Genomic DNA, 24,527 nt, shown 5'->3' on the forward strand with positions numbered 1-24,527 from the left:
TTACAGGGCTAACGAGCTCCATCTGCCCGGGGAGTGGCCCTGACCGGGAATCGAACCCGGGTCTCAGCGTTGACAGCGCTGCGGTTTAGCCACTGCACCACCAGGGGCACTCCACACAACCTCCAAGTCTGCTAACATTATGCAACATCAAGAAGCTACATGTTGAAACCATGACTAAGAAAGTGAAGAAAAACAAACAAACAAACAAACAAAACTAGCTGAGTGGAGATGATTAGCTTGAGGTGTGGAAAGCCAAATCAAGCAAAATTTGGGTTTGGTTGTGGTTTTGTTTTGTTTGTTGGGTGGGCTTTGATTGATTGTTTTTGTGGAGAACTTCTTGGTGTTGTGGGGTTTTTTAATATCGTTTTAAAGAAGACACACAATTAAAAAAATATATACCAGTACGGAAAGTTACCCATGTTAATTTGTATTATTTGTGTTCCTACTTGCCTTTAATAAGAAGGAACAGTGCAACTGCTTGTGAGTTCACTAGTAGAAAGTACAATAAATTTCCTAAATTACCCTCTAGCATTATCTGAGAGCAGCTTAATCATGAAGGAAATTGCTCTGTTTTAAAATAAATAAGCTTCCTTTAACATTTACAATCCAATACACACACTTGTCCAATACTGCTACTTAGAACAACTTTCTTTAGTCTCCGGGAAGGTAACATCCAACATCTACACTCATACACAAAATCTAGATGTAATAGGAAGAAATAACATAGGTTATAGTTTTAAGGTTCCTGCTTACTTTAATTATATCAGTAGAGGAAGACAAGCTTTTCAGCTTACAGTGTGTTTGTTAAAATGTGCTCTATTTTTGTCTTATTCTACACTTCCGTGCTGAAACATCACACTTAATTCATGTCAAAATTTAAGTATACATTTCCTCTGCATGTTGTCACATGAATGCGAGTCCCCAACATTACGTGTTCTCAAGAACGGAAAAATCAAGTTTGCAGATCAGGTTTGAAGTTCAAAGTGCATGAGTTTGAAATACAAACCTACATATCACAGATCAATAAAATAAGAGGTGGAGACCTAACAACTTTGGAGCAAACTTAAGCGTCACATGCCTATTCCCAACTATAATATATCTAATTTCAAAGAGGAAATAATTTCACTTCTGTATTTGTTAACGAATATGTACTGGCATGCAAGTTGCACTATAAAATTAATACTTCTGACTTTTTTTGAAAAAAGCCAAATTATCAGTTACTTATTAAAAATTCATGAGGATAGTTTTGTCATCAGCCACTTGGAATGATACTAAAGTTTCTGACTTAAACCTCTGTACTTCCTCAGAATTTTCAACAGAGGTGAAAACTCATAATTTTACACTACAACTATATAACTCCTGTATAATGTAACTAGCTTTAAGAAACAAAGTACAAATATTTTCTTTCAAATGGGAACATTTATAAAAACAAGCCAAAACATTTGCAACATTTCCCTGCACCTATATACCACTGCTTCTAACCAAAACTTAGAAGATGAAAGCTGAAGAAGCAAAATATGAAAAAGAAGAACTTACAAATTTTATGGCATCAACTAGTCCATTTCACTTTGTTACACAAAAATGCTGAACCCAGTGCCTTACATAAATTCTGAAACACAGATAAATTCTTCACAAGAAGATTCCCGGAAAGATACAGCATGGAGGTAATACAGCAGTGAAGTATCCATGTGGAAAACTACAACGTTTTCCAAATAAAAACTGCAAACATCAGTCTAACTGGAAAGCAAGAAAAAACAACAACAACCCTAAACCAAAATACTACAATGGAAACCATGTCCCTCACACTTCTTAGGAAAGAAGAAAAACAAGCAAAAAAGCCTCCAAAAAACACTCTTTCCCCGCATCACTTGATGCCTAAATGGTTTTGAACATTAGTCAGGTTAAGCATGGTTAGAGGTGTACGTGGAACCAAGCAGTGTCTGGACATGCCCATTTCTCTCCCAAATGGAAAATTGTGATCTAACTATTTTCAGTCACTTTAATTACTAAGCCTACATATTCTCAGCAAGAGCTGAAATTAATAGTTTATAGCTCATGCACTCACATAAGCAAGGAAATCTATCTTCTGAAACAGAACATACTTCGCCAAACCAAACAGATGAAATTTTGAAGATACTTAATACGGCACAACATCTCATTTGTGTTCAAAACCCGAGAAAAGACAACCTTCGCATGCGTTGAGGGGTTAACACAACCACTCACCTCATGGCTGAGGCATTCCTAGTTTATTTTCATGTGCCCTACCACTATTTTAAAAACCATACTTGTAAGACACCCAAGTAGAAAGCAATCTGTGAAGTCTTTATCTTCACTACGCAGTTGTTAATCACATTATCATTATGCACTATAATAAAACCTACAATTGCAGGATTTCTTAGACTTCGCGGATGAAACATCAAAGTATTGGCTTAGAGTATTATAATGTACTATGAATGTCTAATGAAAAATATCACTAATGAATATTTCTGAAGAACAGAGATGTGGGCAGCAAGGAAGAAACAATAAAGAACAGAGGGACATCTCTAAGATATAAACTTTTGCTAGAAAATAGGGCAGAAGAAAACAACACACAATTTGGGAAGGAAAGCAAAGCCCAAGACTTCAGTGTTGTGGTTGAATTTATGTGGAAAAAATAAAACAGAAGAAAACCAAGTCTGAGAATAGCCTGGAGAAATATTTACAATTATATCAGAAAAACCGCTACAACAATCTGAAAAGCAAAACACTGTCAAGGAGGAAACAAGCAGGACAATAAAATCATCTGGTTTGAATTCTGAACCAAATATTTTTATAGACCAGTTTGATAGTCACATTTTTATACTAATGCCAAAGATAAAACTAGGAGTCTTAGTTATTCTACTCCACTGTACTTCCCACTCAAATTATTATGCTTTTAAAAAGCAGGCACACAGATCTCTTGAATCTAATACATTAATTGACTTCAGGTCAAAGAACTAAAGCTATACCTCATTTGATCCCCTGCCCAATACAGTCTCTACATTCTGGGATTTGGGTATCAATAGCTAGTATCATGCTTAAGTAGCAGACAAACGTTCATAGTCTACATTAATCTTTATGAAAGTTAATTCTGACTTTGGATTTAGATTTATTCACCTTAAGGAAAAGATGCTGTAAACCTTCAGAACGCAGCTCTTCCAGCATATGTGGCATACTATATTAGTGCATCATATACAGAAAGTCATACTTGCATTGCAAGTATGCCTTAACTATAACACCAAAGGTTAATCAGTAGCCAACTTTGATACATCCTGGAGTTACATCGCATAGCACCATTTGACAACAACTTGACATCTTCCATCCCAGTTCATAAAACCTTCTTGGCTGTACGCATAGCAGTAAACCCAGGTACATCTAAAAAGGAGCATGAAAAAAGTGGCCTACAAACCTAGGTTAGTAGATGGAGTTTCATTCTTACCTAATATCAAGAATTCCTATTCAACTCCTGCTTGAGATGAATACTTAGCAAATTTATGAACAGCACATGTTAACAATTGAATCACGCTTCCCAAATCAAGTAAAAGGCATCTAATGAAAGCCTATATATATTATCCATAAATACCAGAAAGGGGACAAAACAGACAAGAGAGAGTCCCCACAAAACATACTAAAAGTTTGCTTTACTAGGGAGTGATTAACAATTAGTAGAAGCAAGATTAATTCCAAGTGTTATTTTATTGTTGAATTCCAAACCTGCAAAACTCCACTGTAGCCTCATACATCATTCCTAACACTGTCTACATCTTTAAGTGTTGAATAGCAACAATCTCACCTCTTGAGATAACGAGATATCCAAGACCATAGGTAATTCTGTGAAACCCAACTTTTACACACAAAAGCTGTGACAGTAAAACATATTGTTTTCCAAGTCAGATATTGGTCATGTTGAAACAAAAATCCAGGGACATTATGACACTGCCAGTTAATAGCTAAAAAAATCAAGCAAGGGAATACAATCTTTTGGTCCCAATAAAGAACCTCATATAGAAAAGACCTGCTTAACTGGATCCAGTTACAGAAGTGGTCCTGCTGAACACATGAATAGAGATAGCTAACATACACATAAGCAATACAAGTAACTTTATACATATTTCAGTTTCATTCCTAAACTCCGATTTCTCATGCAAAACTGGTTTAGCAGTTCGACTGTGAACTGGAAGACTCACAGAAAACAGAGCAGAAGCTCCATCTTCTGTAACTATATTAATTCTACCCACAGAAAATGTATCAAACTAAAGTCATCAGAAGCATGGAACAGCTCTACAACACAGGCAAAATAAGTCATAACTGTAGACCACCTGCAACATAAGCGTAGGAGCAAAAAAAGCAATCTATTAGCAACAGCTGACATGACCATTGGTTGAATAGCAGAGAACTGAATTGCACTTTTAATTTTGGAAAGGATAGTGTGCAATTACAGGCAGATACACTAAGCATATATGTACAAATACACACAGACTGAGAAGATGAACAGATTTCCATACGCCATAAAAAATGCTAAACTAACCCAAACTAACAAACTTTATTTTGTCTGCCGGTAGAGATGTAATGCAGACCACAAAACATGCAGAAGAACAATATGAGCTGTTACTTCAATATTGCTATGCAATGTACAGGAGGAAAAATGCATTACATTACATGCAGCTTTATTTACAAAAGGGTATGTAAGCATCTCAAGAACTTTAATAAACCTTAAATTACAGCAAGCTGTAAAACAGAGTACCAACTTAAAGGGAGCATCTTTGACAGCTGATATAGAACTGGGGAGAACACTTAACTTCAGGTCAGCTCAAGTTTTACAAAAGGTGACTGTGTCACAGTGTTATGTTGTTTCTTTAAACCATTACAAACAGCAACCCAGAAATAGCACACATCTCACACAAACCAGGCACAGGACAGCGCAAAGGTGGTATTTCCAAAATATCACTAGATACCTAGGAAAACTTTCAGGCCTGTAAGCAACTTCATGACTCATCAATTCACTAGCTACTTTTAGAGTCTGAGTAGCTAACAAGGATAACAATTATTGTAAGGTATCTTCCATTTTTGTTATACATTCACCACATATTTTTAACTTCAGTATTTTCAGATACCGTTTCTCTGCATTTTAAAGAATTGCAATTTCTATTCAAATGCACACACTATCTCAGTGAGTCATTCAGCATTTCCTGACATAACAATATAGAAATGGAACTGCTAAGTTGTATCTGCAGAAGTGAAATACGTACGAGTTCGTATAGCATCCTTCTTAGCAGAAGATTAGTAAAGGCTATCTCCATTATGAAACACACCTTAGCCATCACACAAACAAGTAAGAATATACTGTTTAGTTTACTCCCTAAGGACTGAAATATAAAATTAAGTTCTGATTACTGATTAAAGTCAAATTTAAAAAATAGGAATGAAAGCTGTTGACTGAAAAACAGAAGGTGGTATTAATATCAGTCTTTTGGTTATCCAGAGTGCATTTGTTAATTATTTGTTTCAGTAAGTTATCATAAGCAATCACAGACAATTAAAAATATTTATATAAAATTATAAAATAATCCTTTCAGCAGGAGGTTGGACCAGATTACTTCTGTAAATCACATCCAACCAATATCCCCTAATCCTATAAATCTGAACCAAGTTTATTCTATAATTCACCAGCTACAAGTAAATAAAATAACTTCTTAATTTTCTCAAATAATTGCTCTACATATATACAAATATGTTATGTATTTATATTATACATGTATGTTAAGAAACCTCCTACAGGTGAAGACAATTCAATAGTGAAAAATACTGGCTATAAAACACTTCAATTCTAAAAAGTTATAGCATTTTCTCTCATTACTATTATTCACAGGCAAGCCTGAAGAAGAAAGCCACAGTTCAAGATGCAGACAGGTGTTACAAAACCTGTAATATAAGCTATAAATTTGAAGGGGGAAACCCAACAAAACACACTCAAAAGAAAAACCAGTAGAGAAGGACAACATGAAGGAATTATTCAGACTGATCATGAACACATAAATTCAATGTAATTACTGGCTTAATGCTAGACAAGACTGCACAAATATTTAAATAATGGTGAAGAAAAGTATGTCAATTTTGTTCTTCTTCAAAAAAAAAAAAAAGGCAGAATGACATTAATTTCTTACAGTCATAAAGGAAATACTTCCTCTTGTCTTGGTAATAAGAAACATAATATACCGCAAGTGTTAGTAACCACTGATGTGTAGTGACCAAATCTGCAGAATCTGAATCCAGATTGCTTCTTAAAGACTGCCTGCAACCCATGGGCAAGTAACACCTGGGTGCTTGCCACTTACTTAAAATACTAACAACTTCAAAATTACCACCATGTAAAATTTTAAAGGGGAAAGCAATTAGACCAGGAAGAATGACAGCAAGCCTTTCCTGCTTAAACTGGTACAGATATGCATCTTTAACATTGCTTTGAAATGTGTTAAGGCTTGTCTTCCCCACCATTTCATTTTTTAAAAGAGCAATCAAAATATTTCACAATATACAGCATCAGTTAATTAATTCTTTCACGCTACTGACAAGTAGTAAGCACATATAAAGTATGACATGTTCCGTAAAGTAAGGTATAATAATCCTCCTTGGCATATAAGGAAAGAACTTTACAATTTTAACAGTAATAACAGAAAAAACTCTATGCTAAGGAAAGCGTAGAGTCAAAATGGTAAATACATACACAGATTTTTTATTAGTCAAATTACTCTCAGTAGACAAAGAAGAGTTGACACTTTAATAAGGTATAAGAAAAATAAGTGTTAAGTGTTTGGCTTGCAGAGTTAGTACTAGAAGAGCAACCTGGACTCTTTCGTTAAACCTACTGTTACTAGAAACAGCAGAAAGAAATTAAAAAAAAAAACAAAAACAAACAAACAAACAAAACCCTGTATCTATTGGTAAAGTGAAAGCATCTAAATAGATCTGAACTAACTGTAAACTATTCAGATTTGATCAGTAACCAATACACAGCTGAACTTTAGCGTGGTATATTTTTTTTCCTCCCCAAAAATTAACTGTACTTATTTTTATAGTTCTTGGGTCAATGTTGGGGAACACATACACATAAAAAAAAACCCCAACCACCAAAAAACAAAAGACCCAAAAAACCCAAACCACACATAAAACCCCAAAACAAAACCAAAAGAAAACCCCACTATTGGTCATATCTTATCTCACTGTCAGCCTCTCCTTTTAAAATGAGAGATTTTGTTCCGGCAGTCTATATAACAAGAACAGTAAATTTGCTATGATTTCTTAAAAACATTGATGTCAATCTAAAATAAAATGTTATCAAGCATTTGCGTGCTTAGCTATAAGGACCCAGATTATGTGGTAGCTGTTGCCCTCCAACAATCCCAAAAGTCAGACTGAGGTAATCTTAGCAATCCCATACTGTCCTGAAAATGTATTTTAAAGCCACTTATCTTACATGACACAAGAAGTCTTCTCAGTTAAGGCAGTCAATATAGCTAATCAAGAAAATACACTGAAACGTCATAACAAGTGATTAAAAAAAAAAAAAATTTTTTTTTTAAATGCCACTCTTAATCCATAATAATAACAGCTACTACAGGTAAGCTTCATATTCACATTACACCAAGCAAAGCAATAGTTAGGGAAAGAGGAAACTACACTCCTCTCAAACACTGGAACGTTACAGTGTTCACATAATGAAAACAAAAAAACCAAAAAAACAAAACAAACCAAAAGCAAACACTGTCTAGCCAGCAATGGCAAGGCTAAGCAAAATCAAACCCCTAAGAGAATTCAGCTTTGTAACCAGACCACTATAAGAATGCACAATTCAGGGCAGCATGGTAAGGGTTTGGGATTGGTTTTATTTTTTGATACCACCTCAAGCCATGTCAGAGGCAGCAGTGGTTTGTACTTCTCAGTACAACGGAGCAAGTCTGGATTTGATCACAAACAGTAGTTTTAAGACACAGCTCTAATTAACAAAGATGTCTGGTACCAAAACCATAACACCTCTGCCTATATATTTCCTGACAGTTGTTTGGGTTCAACTCCTATTTCTATGTATCTTCCAAGAGATTATGAAGGAAATGTTTTCTCAGTTTTACTGGGCAGGAACAAAGAATCAGGAGGATACGTGAGTATAGTTTTAACTTAAATCACAGATACCAGACTCATTAACAAACTATTACAAGGTACTTCTGGTAGGTCATTTACTTACCTCCACTTGCTGATTCTTGCTCTTCCCCTTCAGGAAATGTAGCCTGGTTTGGTAAGCTATTCCTAGAACGAGTGACTGACTCTAAGTGTGAAGCCCTTCCCAACAGAGATAGCTCATCTAGCACCTCTCCTTCTTTGGCTTCCAAATCAGATTTTGAAGTGGTTAACTGTTTTATGTTACCTGGTGCCATTAAACTATTTGGGTCATTTAAACAAGCTACAGTACCACTGTCCAGACTTAACACTCTGGCACGATTCTTGGCACTGTTTGTGCTAGAAGTCCGTCGTGTAGATCTTTTCTTGCTAATTCCTTCAGAGCTTACGTGGGTTTTGTGAGCATTTTCAAGGTCTGTGCCCCCACGTTCTTTAGAAACGTATTTGGTCTTTAGAGCACTGTACTTTCCCTCAGGAGACTGGCATGAATGGGAGGTGGTGCTGGAAGAGCTATCACTGCTGAACTGGTGAGCTGACTGCATACTTGATGTCCTGCTCAAGTCACTTTGATCACTGGAGTCCTCATCGTGACAAAACACAGCACTGTGAGGTTTAGTACCAGATACACCTCGGAAGGAAACGTATTCCCTGTGCCGACTTGAATCAAAACTACTAGCCCGCTTTTTTCCTGTCCTTCTCCGGCTGGACTTGTGGGTAGAGGCTGTTCGATGTATTAAACTAGAAGATTTTGGTCGAACATCTCCTTCTTTTTGTTTTCCACTTGTTTCTTTAGAAGCTCTTGAATCTACTAACACAACTAGTTTCTCACTCTGCTCATCTCTTTGTTCAGCAGCCTTCCCAAGCGGCCTGTCAGTTTGTATAGTCAATTCATTGGCATGTGGGTTCTTATTGGCCTCTTCCGAAGCAGAGGCACCAAGACCTTTCTGGTTGTGCATCTCGTCAGATGCATTAGAACCCTTTACCTCTTGAACACCACCAATAGCGCTCACTTCAACAGCAGTCCTTTCGCTACTAGTCCTTTTATCCGTAGTAGAACTACTGTCATCCTCTGAGTCAACACCACAGTCTTTTTTCTTACCACCCTTTTTCTCTTCTCTAGGAGACTCCTCCTCGTGCTCTGACAACACGCTTTCTATATGCGTTGAGCTAGTATGTTCACTTTTATAGCTACTGATGGTACTGTTAGTGTCACGATCAGTCCCACTGCAGTAGCTTTCTGTTGAACCACTGCTTCTAGTACTCAGGCTTCTCAGACTGTCCATACTTTTGTCTGCTTTCAAGGATTTGCTCTTCCCACTCTTAGTCAATGGTTGAGGGCTGCTACTTTTCAGAATGTCATCTAATTGAAAAACTCCTGAAATGCAAGAGTTCTCACCCAAAGACTCTCTGGATCCAGAAGGGGGCTTGGAAGCTTCTAATTCACTGACAGGATCTAGTCCTCGTTTTTGCTGATAGAGAGGGAAGTCATTTAGTGAAGCATCTGGAAAAGCAACAGCAGAGCTAGAAGTCCTCGGTACACCTCGTGGTCTATGATCCTTCCTATACGAGTGAGAATGCAGAGTTACAAGCGAAGCTACTTCTGTGTCACATGCACTGGTTTTAGACTGGTCCACAAGCTGGTTGTTCGAGAGGCACACTTTGTCACTGTTGTCCCTTGGCAAATCCTGTCCAGAGGACAATGAAGGTTGGATGGAGACAAACGAGTCGTTCGACACCAGACGAAAAAGCTTCCGATCAGCTGCCAGATCTGTTTAAGTACATATTTAAAAATATTCATGTAGAATGTTCATTTAAGTTACACAATCTGCTTTAAAACTGCTTGCTTACATCGGACAAAGTAAATGAACTGACTAATCCATTTGCAAGTATACTATGAATGCATCACACTACCATTTAGAATTATTTCCTAACACCTGGGCAAACCTGACAGGGTTTTTTTCAATTAAAAAAAAGAAATCATAAATAGTAGCTTAACCTTAGCAACTAATAAAAACCAATGCATTTCTGACAAGTCCCCAACCTCCTCTACTGCTTATGTGTCTCAGACTTTATGTTGCACAGGCCTATTGGTACTATAAAAAAACTCCCTATGAAGTTACTGAGTTTGACTACCTCTAAAACTGGTGACTTTCAAGCAAATCATGAGGATTTGCTGTTAGTTTTTGATTACAACAATTGTTCCTGTTACTTATCACAAGCAGTCTCATGTAAAAGTGTCCACCTGCAGGCAGCACTGAAAGTCAGGCTACTTTCCCTTTTGGTATTGGCACTAAAAATAGAAGATCTAGAGGCCAAGTTAAGTTTCTATGATTGCTAAATTTTTGTAGAGCGTATTTGAACATGTGCAACTTAAGAAACTTCAGAACAGTTATATTACTTAGCTGAAAGTAGTAGAACCTTGTTCCCTATTACAACAGCATGGCCACCTGTGATGCTTTATTTCAAACATACTTTCTGCACTCAAGCACACAGTACTAACTGAATCATCCATGCCAGTCTAATCGTCCATTAGATTAGACTGGCATGGATTAGACTGGCAAAAATGAACCATAGTATTCCCAGAGTTAATTTCCTGCTAATCACCAGGTACTTTAAAATCAGCAAACAAAAGAATTCCCTGCAGCTTTATGCTCTATTTAAACTATGCCTTTTTTAAACAGGCTTTTCCTGACAATGAAGATAAAAGACAAATGAGATCTTCAGTTGTCCAGTTTTGTTTCACAACACAAGTTAGCAATTTCCTTACATACTAGGAGGAAAAAAAATTTAAAAAAAGGAAACACAAAGCTCTGATAACTTGCATCTTAGAAGCGGTCTATAGTTCCAGAAATACAGAACTCTGCATAGGATTATTTACTTCATAGAAAAGCCTTCCGGATTTAAAAAAAATACATTTGTCTGTACTGGAAAGCAAAGCAGTCTACAATGAAGTCCCAGAATCGCAGGTCACTTGCAGTATGAGGGATACTGCCTAAAGACACGTAAACTAGCTATCTTTCAGCAATAAGGTGACAATACATATTTATTACCTGCTGGAAGATGTCAGAACAAGAAACACAGAATAAAGCTGAAAGCATTTAAACTATGCTTCCGAGAAACTTGAGTAATTAAGAAAGGAAACAGAGAACTTCAAGATACCTTTTCTTAGAGTCTTATCACCAAACTGCATGAATTTATTTAGCATATTAACTAAAGGGTCCCTGGTAACAAAATACCATGTTTAACATGGAGAAGAAGAAATTTTACCTTGTTCTTCACTCCCTTCTTTACATAGGCTAGAACTCTGGCCAAGACTCAAACTGATATCATCAGAGGTCTTGGCAGTGTCAGTATCACCTGCGAATTTTAAGAAATAAGAGTACTAGTGCTCAAAGTATTAACACATACGTTTACATACACTGCAGATTTCTCAATTGTCATGAAAGAGTGTTGCTTTTATTTCTTCATTTGAAGGTAAATAATCATTACAACCAACACAAGATTTATATTTTAGAGACAAATAGTATCTACTCTATTTCATTTATCTTCCACAGAACCCAATGGAAATAGAGATTGTTTTTCTTAAAGATGTATATATTTGAGTATTTCTTTTTGTATGGTTGCCCATAAAAAAAGAAGGGTAGACCGTAAGAAAATACTTGTAATGATCAAAAAAGTAAGGAAAAAATAATCAGGAAGGTGACAAAAATTCACATTCAATTTTGTCTTATTACTGGCTGGACAAATTTACAAGATCATACTTTTGCATACTACAAATAATTTATCTTTTCATCTAGAGGAGTTTACAAGGGCTGTCCTGGACAATAGTTTTGCTAGATGCAAAGCAACCAGAAATAATTAAGTCATTGAAATACAATACCAGAAGGGTGGTTGGTTGCAGTGACTTGAAAAATGCTAGGGAAAAGTCCAGTCAAATCAAACCCTTAGCTCTGCATTTACAAGCAAAGGAAAAACGTGTCATGGCACAGGAAACAGAACATGGACTCCATAATATCCTCTCCTCATGTTTTAGTCACATAATTGGCAAGTCCAAGGAAGACTTCTCCCAACTAGTAAATGCTGCACTTATCTCACCAAGTTTTGAAGATAAGGTAGACAGTATTTAGAAACAACATAGTAAACAGCAGTGATTTGAAGTGCTTCTGCATGGTAATTTAAGAAGTAGCTAAAAATCTCACCTTTGATGGTTGCTGCTGTTCCCAGACGAGATAACCCAGATCCAACCTACAAACAGGGAATTACGTAAAAAGTTGTAAATTTTCAGAAAATAACCAACTGTTGTTTCCTATTATTTCAAAGCATGCATTTGTCTATACACCTAGGAGAGATTTTTAAAGGCACAAAAGCATCCAATAGCACGGTGCTATAAAATTCTGACTCAATATGTTTCCACTGCAAACAGATGATGACAAGGCATGTAATTATGCATCCAACTACATGACAGGATTATTCTGTCTCTCAGCCAGTGTTCTTAAGAGATTTTACTATGTTGATTTGACAAACAGTTTTTAATCTAGGAATTTTTCTTGAAAATACTTAATGTGGCAACAAAGTACCGGTGCAGTGGCACACTGATAACTGCTATTGCAAATCTGAATGTTTAATGCAGTGATCACGGTTGTGTGAAATCACAGAATATGCTAAGTTGGAAGGGACCCACAAGGATCATACAGTCCAAACCTTAGCTCTGCATAGGGCCATCCCCAAGTCAAACCATGTACCTGAGAGTGTAGTCCAAATGTCTCAAACTCTGTCAGGCTTGGTCCTGTGACTACTGCCCTAAGAAGCCTGTTCCAGTGCCCAACCACCCTCTGGAGGGAGAACCTTTTTCGAATATCCAACCTAAACCTCCCTGACACAACTTCAGGCCATTTCCCTGGTTCCTGTCCCTGGTCACCACAGAGAAGAGATCAGTGCCTGCCCCTCCTCTTCGCTTCATGAGGAAGTTGTAACTGCAATGAGATCTCCCCTCAGTCTCCTCTTCTACAGGCTGAACAGATCAAGTGACCCCAGCTGCTCCTCACGGTTTCCCCTCCAGGCCCTACACCATGTTGGTTGCCCTCCTCTGGACACTACCTAATGCTTACAGAAAACACTATCTTAGTATAGAACTTACCTGTTCAACACAGTGAACACCAAGCTTAATCCAGAAACTGCTTCCATGTGAAGAGATACATACTTTTCCAGATTAGTTTTCACATTCAATGGCAAACCAGCAGGCATGTACCTCCTCATACGAAAAAGAGCTAGCCATTTAGGTTTGCAATCTACCTTTCTACATACATCCTATAATCCACAGTAGGTTATTTTGTAGAGATGCTAAAGAGAATTTAGTCTTTTCCTTCAATAATATTTTTAAGACCATCTTCAAAGAGCTGCAAACAGCACAAAAAATGCATGTGCCAAATAATTAAACTACTCAGAAATACAGAAAAGCACTTAGAAGCAAAATCTGAACCCAAGATACATAAAAATGATGGCCATTTGACTTTCAGATATATATAGACAGATAGATATACATACATACTTATTGGGATGCTGTTTTTCAAAAATAACTAATTCAAATGACTCTGGGGCAAAGGCATAATTCTACTTATTCTTTTCTGTAAACACAGCAATTTCAGGTAATCTGAAGACTGTGCAGCCATATCACAGAGGAACAATGGCTTTGTTATGTATAATGCAAAAAAGCAGCTAAGAGCTTGCTTAATGCATTTTCTTCACTACATTGTCACACACACTTTTAGTTAGTCGTTCTGTCATGTTTCAATGTCTTTTTCCCATTCAGTAATATGCCCTGCTGAATGTTGCAGCTGAATGCAAATGCATCAGCACAGGAAAGCTAGTTCATACGAAAAATTAAACAGAACTCAAATGCTAACTGTTCGTGTTCCCTTTTGATGCTACAAATTCAATCGCAAGGGACTAGAGAATACTAATTTATTAGGACAAACACATTTTAACACTATACTTTCTTTCACAGTAGCTTGAACTTGTTCAGATGCTTTAACATTACAGCTGTTATAATACGTTTGAAATAGTTTGTTTTCCAAAGACCAGTCAAAGAACTAGTCTGGGGATCATGTTTTTATCTTCCTACATGGACCACTGTTTCCCATTCCTTTGAACACTACCTAATGCCTCCTTGCTTCAAAGGAGAAAAATCTCTTAGAGTATCTATGCTGCATAACGGAGCATTATTCAGATGAAACACCAACATTAGCATACCACCACACCTTGTTATCTCCTGACTGCTCAGAGAGCTAATTAGAAGAACACGATATTGTAATACCACACCAAGGATTTCCATGTCATTCAAAAATAGCTTCTGTATCTTTAATATGACGCTGCATTGCTCACTGTCAACGAAACTGTACAGTATAGCCAGTCAATCTTCTTGTCCTCATGAAGGGTTGGTAAAAGATGCCATGACCAGTAATACATCATAAGACAAAAAGAAGGAACACATCCAACGCTATGGAAGTTGAATGTATAAAGCTGGTAGACATAATGAGGAAACAGAACAACTTCCCCAGTGAAACTACAAGGCAACTAGAGTATAATAAAGCTGCATTAAAATGTAATAAAGCCACATTCTTCAGCACTTCCATCTTGCGGGAGTCCCTGTTTAATGCTTTCTTCCCACCCCACTGAAGTGTCAAAACAGTGAAGATTTAGAAGAGGTCATCCAAAAATAAACTGTTTTAGTCTTATCTTGCTTTGTACTTGAGCAAATTAACATTTTTGACTGCAGTGTCTGAACTGTCAGGCATCATAACTTTCTCAAAGTCATTTACAATTGCAAGACATAATCAGCCATGGATATGTTCTAAGACAACAGAAGCCGCCTCAAATACAGCACTTAAATGTACCAAGTAAGCTTCTAATTGAAGACCAAACAAATTAATGAGGAAAATTAAGTTAGAAGATGAGGATGAAGATACAGCTTGAGCTCATGGATGCAAAAATGACCAGGGAATCCCACCACAGTGGGTTGTGGGCCCTTATCCAACCATGCTCTGAGTCATTCTGATTTAATAAATCAGAAGAAAGCTAACAGCTACTGTTCTCTCATGAGACAGTAGGTTCCCTTACAAAATCCAGACATTTATAAAGTAAATACAAAACAGGATGAGAAAGACCAACACTGCTGGGAGAGTGCAGTGCTGTCCTAATATAGCAGCTCAATACAGAAAGGTAAGTGGTTTAATCTAATACAAATTAAAAAAATGTTAAATAGTAAGAAAAGTTACTCTACAGATGGCAAAGCCAGCAGTACTAAAGCAATAATGCAGTAGTTTTAATTCTTACCTGGTTGTTTGGATCTATCCCAGCATAAGAATTGCGTGAACTACAGCCAACAGGGGGAGTTGCTTCTCGTATGAACTCTGACATCTCAATCCCTCCACCAGGATCACTAAGAGAAACATAAAAGAAAAAAAATAACATTAGCCTACCAGTTAAACCCAAGTTTTTCTACCCTGAAGGCAAATTCAAACCAATTTTTCCCTCTTCAAATATCAGGAGGTCCAATATATCCCAGTATCTGAGATGGATACTGCCCATTTGACACAGGAAGCTCAGCCAGAACTGGAGCACCCTACGTACTGTCATAGAAGCTGCTGCCCTAAATCCACTGTCACCAGCCAACACAAACTGTGAAGACTTAGGAGCTATGAGGCATTCTGCAATGCTGACGTACTGAATTATCTCTGTCTATACATACACACACGTAACTTTTGGATCATCTGTCCAACTATAATACCCAGAAATCCATCAATAGAAAATGTACTACATAGAGCTCTTTCAAAGACCATGGAAAAGGACTCTGGTCTTTTCCTTAGACTGAATCTAGGAGCAAACGCAAGGATGGTTAATCAAGAAAGCCACACACTGTCAGTCAAAGTTATTGGACACGCAGAGACATACAGGGACATGGTATCTCTCCCAGGAATGCAAACTACATCTTTCTACCCAAAAATAACTTTCCCCAGGCCCTATCAAGATATATTTCCAAGTACAACATATGTATCATTACATCCTAGTGATTTCACACTTTCAGGATTAATAGCTACTGGTTTGAAAGTTTTTTCTAGATCAACATCACCAAATTGTAATTCAACATAATTCAGCTTGTGAAAGACAGATACCATATGAAACAAAAGCAAGTTGGATCTATCCACTAAGACAATGAGGTGTGAAGTAAACTGAGGACCAGAACAGAGGAATACAACTTAGCACCATTTGTTGACTGCAAAGAGGGAGAAATTGAGGCATCCTTTTTCCTCTCCCACTGCAGGTCTCTTCAAATATCTTGATACAGGAAACTTCTGAACGTAAGTAACTGCAGAGTAATTTGACACTGACCCTCTCTGCTTCATCCCAAAGATAAACAACTGCCTCCAAACAATCGATGATTCTGACCTGTGGCAAGTCCACTCCAAAATTTTGCTGGAGAAAGTACATACGCACAATACTTCTCTGGCTGGACCGAAGAAACTAAAGACGAAGCCCCTCTGGAGAAGGGGACAGAAAAGGACAGAAGCACTGCAGGGCTTACTTAATAGACAGCTAGTCTTACAGGAAAGTCTCGTGCAATAAGACCAACACCTAATGGGGTGTCCTACAAAGGGACAGGAGTTGACTCCATGATCCTCATGGGTCCCTTCAAACTCAGCATATTCTACAATTCTAATCACTTCTGTAATATACAGCCATAAATCTAGGATATTATAAACAAACTGTAGACTAAAGAACCTGAGACATGATTCATTCTGCAGCATGACATTTCAAGCTGTTGTTATCTCAGAGAAGCAAAAAGGTACAACCTTGGGAATCATTCTAGATCATGTAAGAAGCCCATGAATCTTCCTACTTCAAAGAGATTACAAAACAGACAGCTTGAAGTTAGGAATTTATTACTTCAGTAAAAATAAGTTAACTTAAAAGACAACCAGCTATTAGTTAGCAGAACAACTACGGTCTAACTCCAGTAAAATAAAGAAGTGAAAAGCCACCATTTTGGTACAGCTCAGCAATGAGACATGGGCATGCTCTTAGTGATGGCTGTCTATAGAGTCCTCTCTGACCTGATATTATCAATTACGCTAGGGCAGGTAAGGAAAATAAATAAAACGAGATACAGAATTCAGCTCCGATAATTACCACCAGCTTTAGCCAAAGTATTCCTTAGGTAAATATTTTAAGAATACATAAGGACATAACATGAAATTAAAGACTAAACTGAAAAATTCTCAGTGTTTAAGTTCAACATACCTTACAACGACAACAGAAGATATAACAAAGAATGCCTTTCACAAAAAGACGAAATCCCTTTCCTGCTTGAATAATTCATTGAGAACACTGTGTGTTATTAAAGTATATCCTATGAAGCAGAAAAATAAGCCATTGCAAATAAGCTCTCATGCACAGAACTGGGTGGTTAGCCAGGGCAGAAGAAGGAAGCAGTTTTGTCTAAAACTGAACCAACAGATACCAACATAAGCAACACCACAATCCAACACTGTCACTCTACTCACAGCTTCTACTTTCTGTGACACACACAAGATAATGGGTTAACAAAAGCTAGTAACAAACAACAAAGAATAACGTCCAAAGGAAAAAGCAGGTAATACATATTCCTAGGACTAACCATTGAATGCCTAAGTATCTGGACTATAACAGCACAAAGTCCTTTAGGAGCTATTTGATGCTACCACTGTGGCCATTCCTGTCTGCTATGAAGTTCTACAATCAGTTTCTTACAGTTTGCCGACCTCATACCTTAAAGCAAGTGCTACACTTCTCAGCTTGCAAGCAAAATATCTGCAGTGAAGTTACCACCCAAATTGAGAAGACTTAAAAAATTATGTCCAGCTACCGGCAATAGAGACTGCCGTGCAAGAGGCATTCGAAGATCACATAAAGCAACTTATAACTAGTATTTCTAGTTATTAGTAACTCTCCTAAATAAAATTGCTATCTGCAGGTATATTACATTAGCATGTCAGAGACTAACCAGACATCTGAAGAGAGTGTAAGTCTACATGAATTCAAGAGCTTAAAATCTTACTTAGGCTGACTGACTGAAGGAATTTGATATTCAGACCAGAACTCTGAAAGAGAATTTGGAATAAGCAATTTTGACTTCTGGACAAAGCAGATGAAGAATTTTATTACTTTCTTTTGAACACCTTCTTCTGTCCTTAATTTCCAACTCAAATAGCAGGATAACCAGTTAGGAGGCTGCTCTCAAAACACAAAAGGACCAGAGCATGTACTGCAAATGCTAGGTCACAATAGTTTGAAGTATTAAAAAAAGTTTTCTTTCAAGTTTGAATCACTAGTCAAAAATGCAAACCGACTCTAAACTCAAAAACAGTCTGCCAGCCACAGAAAACTGCATGAATAAACAGCAAAGGCAGGGCAAGAGTTCTTGAGATAACATTTTTTAAATTTTATTTCTCTTGCTCATGTGTTTAAGTAGACTGTATATGTCTCAAAGACACAACATTCTCCAGTTGTGTCTAGAAGTACATGTGAAACTCATGTAGCATCTCGATTACAGTTCCTCCATGCTAATGGAGATCAGGAACAGCAGTGTCATCAGATTAACACTTGATGGTACTTTGAACCACAGTTGTCACTGATACAAAAGAGACGCCATAATCATATACCCAAAAGTCAAGACTGATTGAAATGTTTTAAAGTATCTATGTGGGTCCACTGATACCCAACAAAGATTATGCTTGCACTGCTTTTTCCACCTTTTCTATGAAACCAGGAGCCTGTATCCTCGCTACTTGCTTTCATGAAACCTCATAGAAGCATTACTAACACCTGAAGCATGAAAACAGCAAATGCACTAGAAGCTATAGAAGAAGGGAACTCATATTCCCATCTCTAAATTAAAACTAGTTTCTTTCAAAAACATCTAGAGAATTTCAGCTTTATAAAGAGTACAGCAAAAAAAATAAACAAGGCATTTCTAAAGGAACACTAAGTTGTTCTTTGCTTAAACATGCCAAAGTTTCACGGAAAGATTAAAAGCCTTTAGTTCGATCCTGTTCACAAACCAGTGTGAACTGAAGATAAATGAGGAGTTCGAGTAAACCTACAGATGACAGCACATAAGTTGTCAAGATATGTGAAAGCACCACTTCACAGATAAACATCTTCAGAAAGAAAGAACAGCAGTTCTGAGAAGCTAACAGAATCCCAAACATGACTTTGGAACAGAAACCAGACTATTGCTTAATCCTTCAAAAATACTATTATGTGGTCTCAGGGAATGTGTGCATGGCAGGGCAAAAGCTCTAGGATGGCTTTGCAAACTATACTATATACATATTTATTTGGTATCACATGCTGTAGCCTAAACTATCAAAACAAATATTCTGATTATGTAAATACTAAAGACAGTATGTCTGCTTAGATCTCCCCTATATCCACCTTCTGCAAAGAGACTAGAGTTTAAAAAGAAAACCCTACATACACACTCTCTTCCCAGACAGGTTTGTTTTTTTATTAGTGTTCCAATTTAAACTTAAGAAGGTTACAGCTCAATACTAAACACTCACTCTACATCCCATCTACTAGTTTGAATGTTACCCCAGAGTTCTTGTAAGCTTCCAGGCAAAGATTAGTATATACTGTACATCCCACTTACCAAAAAGTAACTCCGTAATTTCTGCATTGACCTTGTTCCCAGTTCTAGTTAAGAGACCTGAAAGTGGGAACAAGGATCATATAAAAGTTAATGAAACTTTAGTTGGCAAGCAGGACACACAGCATCAAACTAACCTCTACTTCTGAGCTCACAATGCTTATAATGTAGTAACTTGTCCCATGTCAACTGCTCCCTAGACAAAACAGAACTGAAACATCCAAAAGTAATTCATAACTCTAGTAGAAATTCCCTTGCCAAGTTTGGGCTACTGTTCTGGAAGCAAAAGCTTTGTGGAAAAAAAACCCAAACCCACCAAAAACCACTCAGAGACAAAACACCTAAAGATCACACCTAAAACATGCATTAGCAATGCTGCATTGAAACAGAACAGACCACTGTTTACTTCAATGAATTTTATTAAGCAGAGTAAGCATTAATATACAATTAGGGAAACAGTCTGCCAAAGTAGCTCAGCACAGTTTTAATAAGGTATATGGAGCTCTAAACAGTCACAATTTAAATCAGCAGATTCTGTTGCCAAACACAACATGGAAAAAGGGGCAGGTTATAAAAGATTGATACAACAAGTTACAGTATATCAACTTTAGAGGAATCTAAGACATCGTTTTTGCTAACAATACCTGAGCTGAGAGCAGACAGAGAAGAACCTAGGACCTATCTCATAAGATGCTACCCTATATGCACACACAAAGTCCTTTTGCTTCTAGGCTGAGCATTTTCAAGAGCAGGAGTTTAACACTTCCTTTCTTTAAGCATCCTAATAAACAGACTCAAGAGGCTCTTTCAACTACATTTCCTCACAGCTCACATATCTCCATTTAGAAGTTACAGGTTTGGTTTTTACTAGTAAGACACACAACCTTTTAAGAGTCAGGACAGTCTACTAATTGCCTCACTTTGAAAACTATTCACAGCTACTAGTACCAGAAACCCACGGACAAGAGAAAAGTCTTCCTTAAAAGCTCACAATTCAAGGTCGATTTATTTCATACAGTTTAACTTTGAAGATGGCCTCAGTTATCTGGAGGTAGGCAGAGGCTTTGATAATAAAGCTTGTAACACATCCACAGTCTGATCAGACTGGTTAGGCTGGCCTTGTTGATGAGTCATCTTTTGCTCTTCTTTCTCCAAATAGTCTGGTCAGAGGAGGAAAACCTCTGGGGTTTTTTACGCTAGCAACAGCAGAGATCTGTGGAAAGGAATCACCTCCTATTGACAGTACTTCAGAATCATTATCTTCATTACTGAGCTAAGCAATTCCAGAATTTACTAATTCATAGGACAGTGTTCTTCTGAAGAAGGACTATAGTTAGAGTCAAGCATTGTATCTGACTCCTGCTTTTTAAAAACTAAAATTGAAACCCAATCAGACACTCCTCCTAGTGATAAAAGATTAGCAAGCAGTACGTGGTCTTTGACAGCTAGATTTTTAGAACTACATCTACTGCTGAAATAAGATTATTTGTACTAGCTGTGTGAAGTATTTAGTGACCTAATCGGCACAGATTTTCCACGCTATTGTTTCAGTGCTTCCAGCACATTCAATATTGTTCTGGAATGCCTCTGGGAGAAGAATCAGGAAATTAACAGGAACACATCATTTCAAACCTAATAAATAAATCAGTCTGCTTTTTAAGACCAGACTTAAAACAGTCTTTCAAAACTACAGAGGTCTGTATCCATATTTCTCAGTGTTCATCTCAACCACCATCCCAGTGACACATCTGATGAAGGCAGGACTGTTTATTATTTGAAGTAGTACACAAACATCAGCAGACACCTTACCTGGGCCCATTGCTGTCTTTCCTCTTGGCTGAAACATTGCTTTGTTCTGTTTTTGCACCTCTATCCATATGCTCACTGGCATTCCTTTCCACAATTTCTCCCTCATCCAGTGCCCTGTGCAAACGGTAATTCACCATCTTCAAAACGATAAAGAGAGCTGCTATCACCGGGCAGTAGACAGCTACTATCATCATGGAAGAAGGAAGAGCCTTTCAAAAAAAAGTAAGAAAGAGTTAATGAACACAAGGTCAAACATCCATAAGAATACCCTAGCTAGAGTCTGACACTTTCTTTCATGGAAAAAACACCGATCATACTGAAAATTACACCATGTAGTCTGATTTTGTGTGAAGAACGTTAGAAGTCTAGGAACACAGAAAAAAGGAACAGCTCGACTTCAAGATACCAAAGCGCCACAGCAGCATCCTAAATAAACCTGTGACACTGAAGTCTGAGAACCAAGTTCAACTCTCATTCTTTTTTCACAGACTATTGGAATACAAGACCTAGACTAGGAAACTCAGTGCTAGCGTGATCTTTTTGCGTGGCACACAGTATTTCTGCTTAGCTGTTGTGAATTAAAAGAGATGGGAAGATTTCAAGCAACTTGGAAACTAAACCAAGCACAGGATGTGATCTTATTTCAGGGCCAGTACACAGCACCAGTTTTCCTTTTTTGAAAAACTGTTGCAAGTTTGACAGCATGGTCGGATGGGAGAAAATCTGCTTAGATAACGAACAGAGATGTTTTGTCTTCGCTTGTCAGCTTCCAACAGCTACTCCTGCATGACAAGATACTGATCAGTCACAAAAGCCAAACTTTTTCCTAGTTGCATAAAAAAAAAAAAAAAGAAAAGAAAAAAAAAAAGAGGTTGTTTACATTTGTGACTCACACATAGAGCAGCAGTCCTCAATAACCTGCAGGACCAAAGGCTGCAAAGATTATTTGTGTTAGATCATTACATGCCCATGGAAAAAGGCAGCCAACTCATGTTCTGAAGAGAATTTTTCAGGTGTGTCAAAGGTGGCCAGAAGCCACATAAAAAAACCTCAGTCCTGAATTCAGCTTTTGAAATTCCATTCCGAGTTAAGACTTCTCATGTAGCTTTTGCTGAGGTACATAGGGATTTTACAGATCAATCCCTTCAGAAAAAGACATCGATTAAGTACCGCCTAACAGCTATTTAAAAGCAATGTTCAGAGTACTAGTTAAAACTTCAGATTTCACTTCAAGGCTTTCATCCTTCTAATTTACCTTTTATCCATATTTTTAATTTTGCTATTTCACTAGGCAGTCACTAAACAAAATGAGATATTAACTCTTAGTATTCATCCACAAATAGACCACTTCCTTTACAGAAGCGAAAGCATGTGTTCACTGCATCACTATCCTTCCCACTGATGGTGTAGTTTGAGATATATCTTCAAAAATATATATACACACAGATATATGACAATCAGAATTAACCAACATCTGATATTCAGTATGAACAATTATTTAGTAGATGATTAGAACAAATGAACAGTCTTTTTAGACCTCCAAGCCTAAGGAGACTTCCAATCTCCCTCCCTATACAGACCATCACAAGAGAAGAGTCTTTATAGTGATCAAAGCCTCATGTACATCTTGCAGAATGAGAAAGGGAAAATTACTAGAGAATAAGACAGAGAGCCCTCTCTATTCTGCACATAAAACTAGCTTTAGTAATTTAAAAGAGATCTGATTACAATATTAATATTTCCACATATTCAAGAGCTTATTAGTCCTAGAAGTACAGGGAGTGCTTGCCACACAATCAATGAGTTTATCAAAGTGCTTAAAGAGATCTCCAAACACAAAATATTGTACTAATAAAGGGAACAAAAGAATAAATATTTCTAAGTATTGTATTGACTGCTGACTTTAGAACAAAACCAATTCTTAATCTGGCTGCTCTCACTTTCTGGCTGTAAACAAAGCCAAATAATCAATATAACATTCCTAAAGCCAAACAAATATAAATAACTGAATCTGGAATCAATCAGGAGGCAGGTTATTTATAAGGATTCTTTTGCTAAAGAGATCAAATTAAACCTACCTTTTCCCCCAAAACAAGTCAACACCTAATACAACATTTGAAGTAGGCCAGGCAAACTCAGCTCAGGTATGCTAACTTAGATTTTGCATGCTGAGCTGAACAACACCATATTACACATATCACTTCCCAAGCACTACCTCAGGAGGAGGAAGAGGAAACAAAGCTACTTAAAAACGGCATCAGTAAGCAAAGAGAATCCAAGATGATGCTTAAGGCCTCCTTACAACCCCTGCAGCAATGCTACAAGGGTTTCCTTAAGAAATGCCATGTTTCCACTTCCAAAAACTTCAGATACAATTAGTTCCCTGCAGGCAAGGGCAAATCCGTTAACTCTAGCAAAACTCATGAGCTTTCTGTACCTGCTAAGCACGTCTGCTGCCCAATCACCCACACAACTTCAACTATCCTGTTCCTTGCAAGTACCTAGTCTATAGAAGCCATTACCAGAAGAGTCAGTTTGGATAACAAAAACAGAATTAGTCTATAAAAGACATGTCTGTACTTATCTGTCTAGAGAACTCTTAAATTTTGTCAGCAGTGATGTCACACAGTGTATCCAATTTATCTTGTGGAAAGCAAAATCCACACATCCTGTTCTGCAAGGGAAAGCTTTAAGAAACAAGTGGGGGGAAAAAAGGCAAAACACCTCATGTAACTTGCAGCAAACCCAGTTAAGAATTAAAAGGTGGGGTTTTTTTTTCTCACATCCCGTTTTCACAGGATTGCAGAAAGCTAAAAATAAGTTAACTCACTAGTTTTCATTC

At 37.3% G+C, this 24,527-nt stretch overlaps 1 protein-coding gene across 8 annotated transcripts in view; it reads right to left on the reverse strand.

Annotated features, from left to right (window-relative positions):
- Window positions 1–24,527, reverse strand: part of PCNX1 (pecanex 1) — an 87,353-nt gene that overhangs the window by 57,323 nt on the left and 5,503 nt on the right. For 7 of the 8 annotated variants that reach the window (XM_027879670.1, XM_027879662.1, XM_027879665.1 and 4 more), the window contains exons 2-6: window positions 21,686–21,894; window positions 15,523–15,628; window positions 12,390–12,435; window positions 11,458–11,547; window positions 8,258–9,958 (exon numbers count right to left, since the gene is read on the reverse strand). In XM_027879670.1, coding sequence (XP_027735471.1) covers window positions 8,258–9,958; window positions 11,458–11,547; window positions 12,390–12,435; window positions 15,523–15,628; window positions 21,686–21,894 — 2,152 coding nt within the window. Of the gene's footprint in view, window positions 1–8,257; window positions 9,959–11,457; window positions 11,548–12,389; window positions 12,436–15,522; window positions 15,629–19,879; window positions 19,937–21,685; window positions 21,895–24,527 lie in introns of those variants that run through there. The other variant, XM_027879668.1, reaches the window with a different exon arrangement.

This window comes from Empidonax traillii, unplaced genomic scaffold, assembly GCF_003031625.1.
Source record: "Empidonax traillii isolate 1590-97213 ecotype Southwest subspecies unplaced genomic scaffold, ASM303162v1 scaffold56:size2478089, whole genome shotgun sequence".
Lineage (NCBI taxonomy): Eukaryota > Metazoa > Chordata > Aves > Passeriformes > Tyrannidae > Empidonax > Empidonax traillii.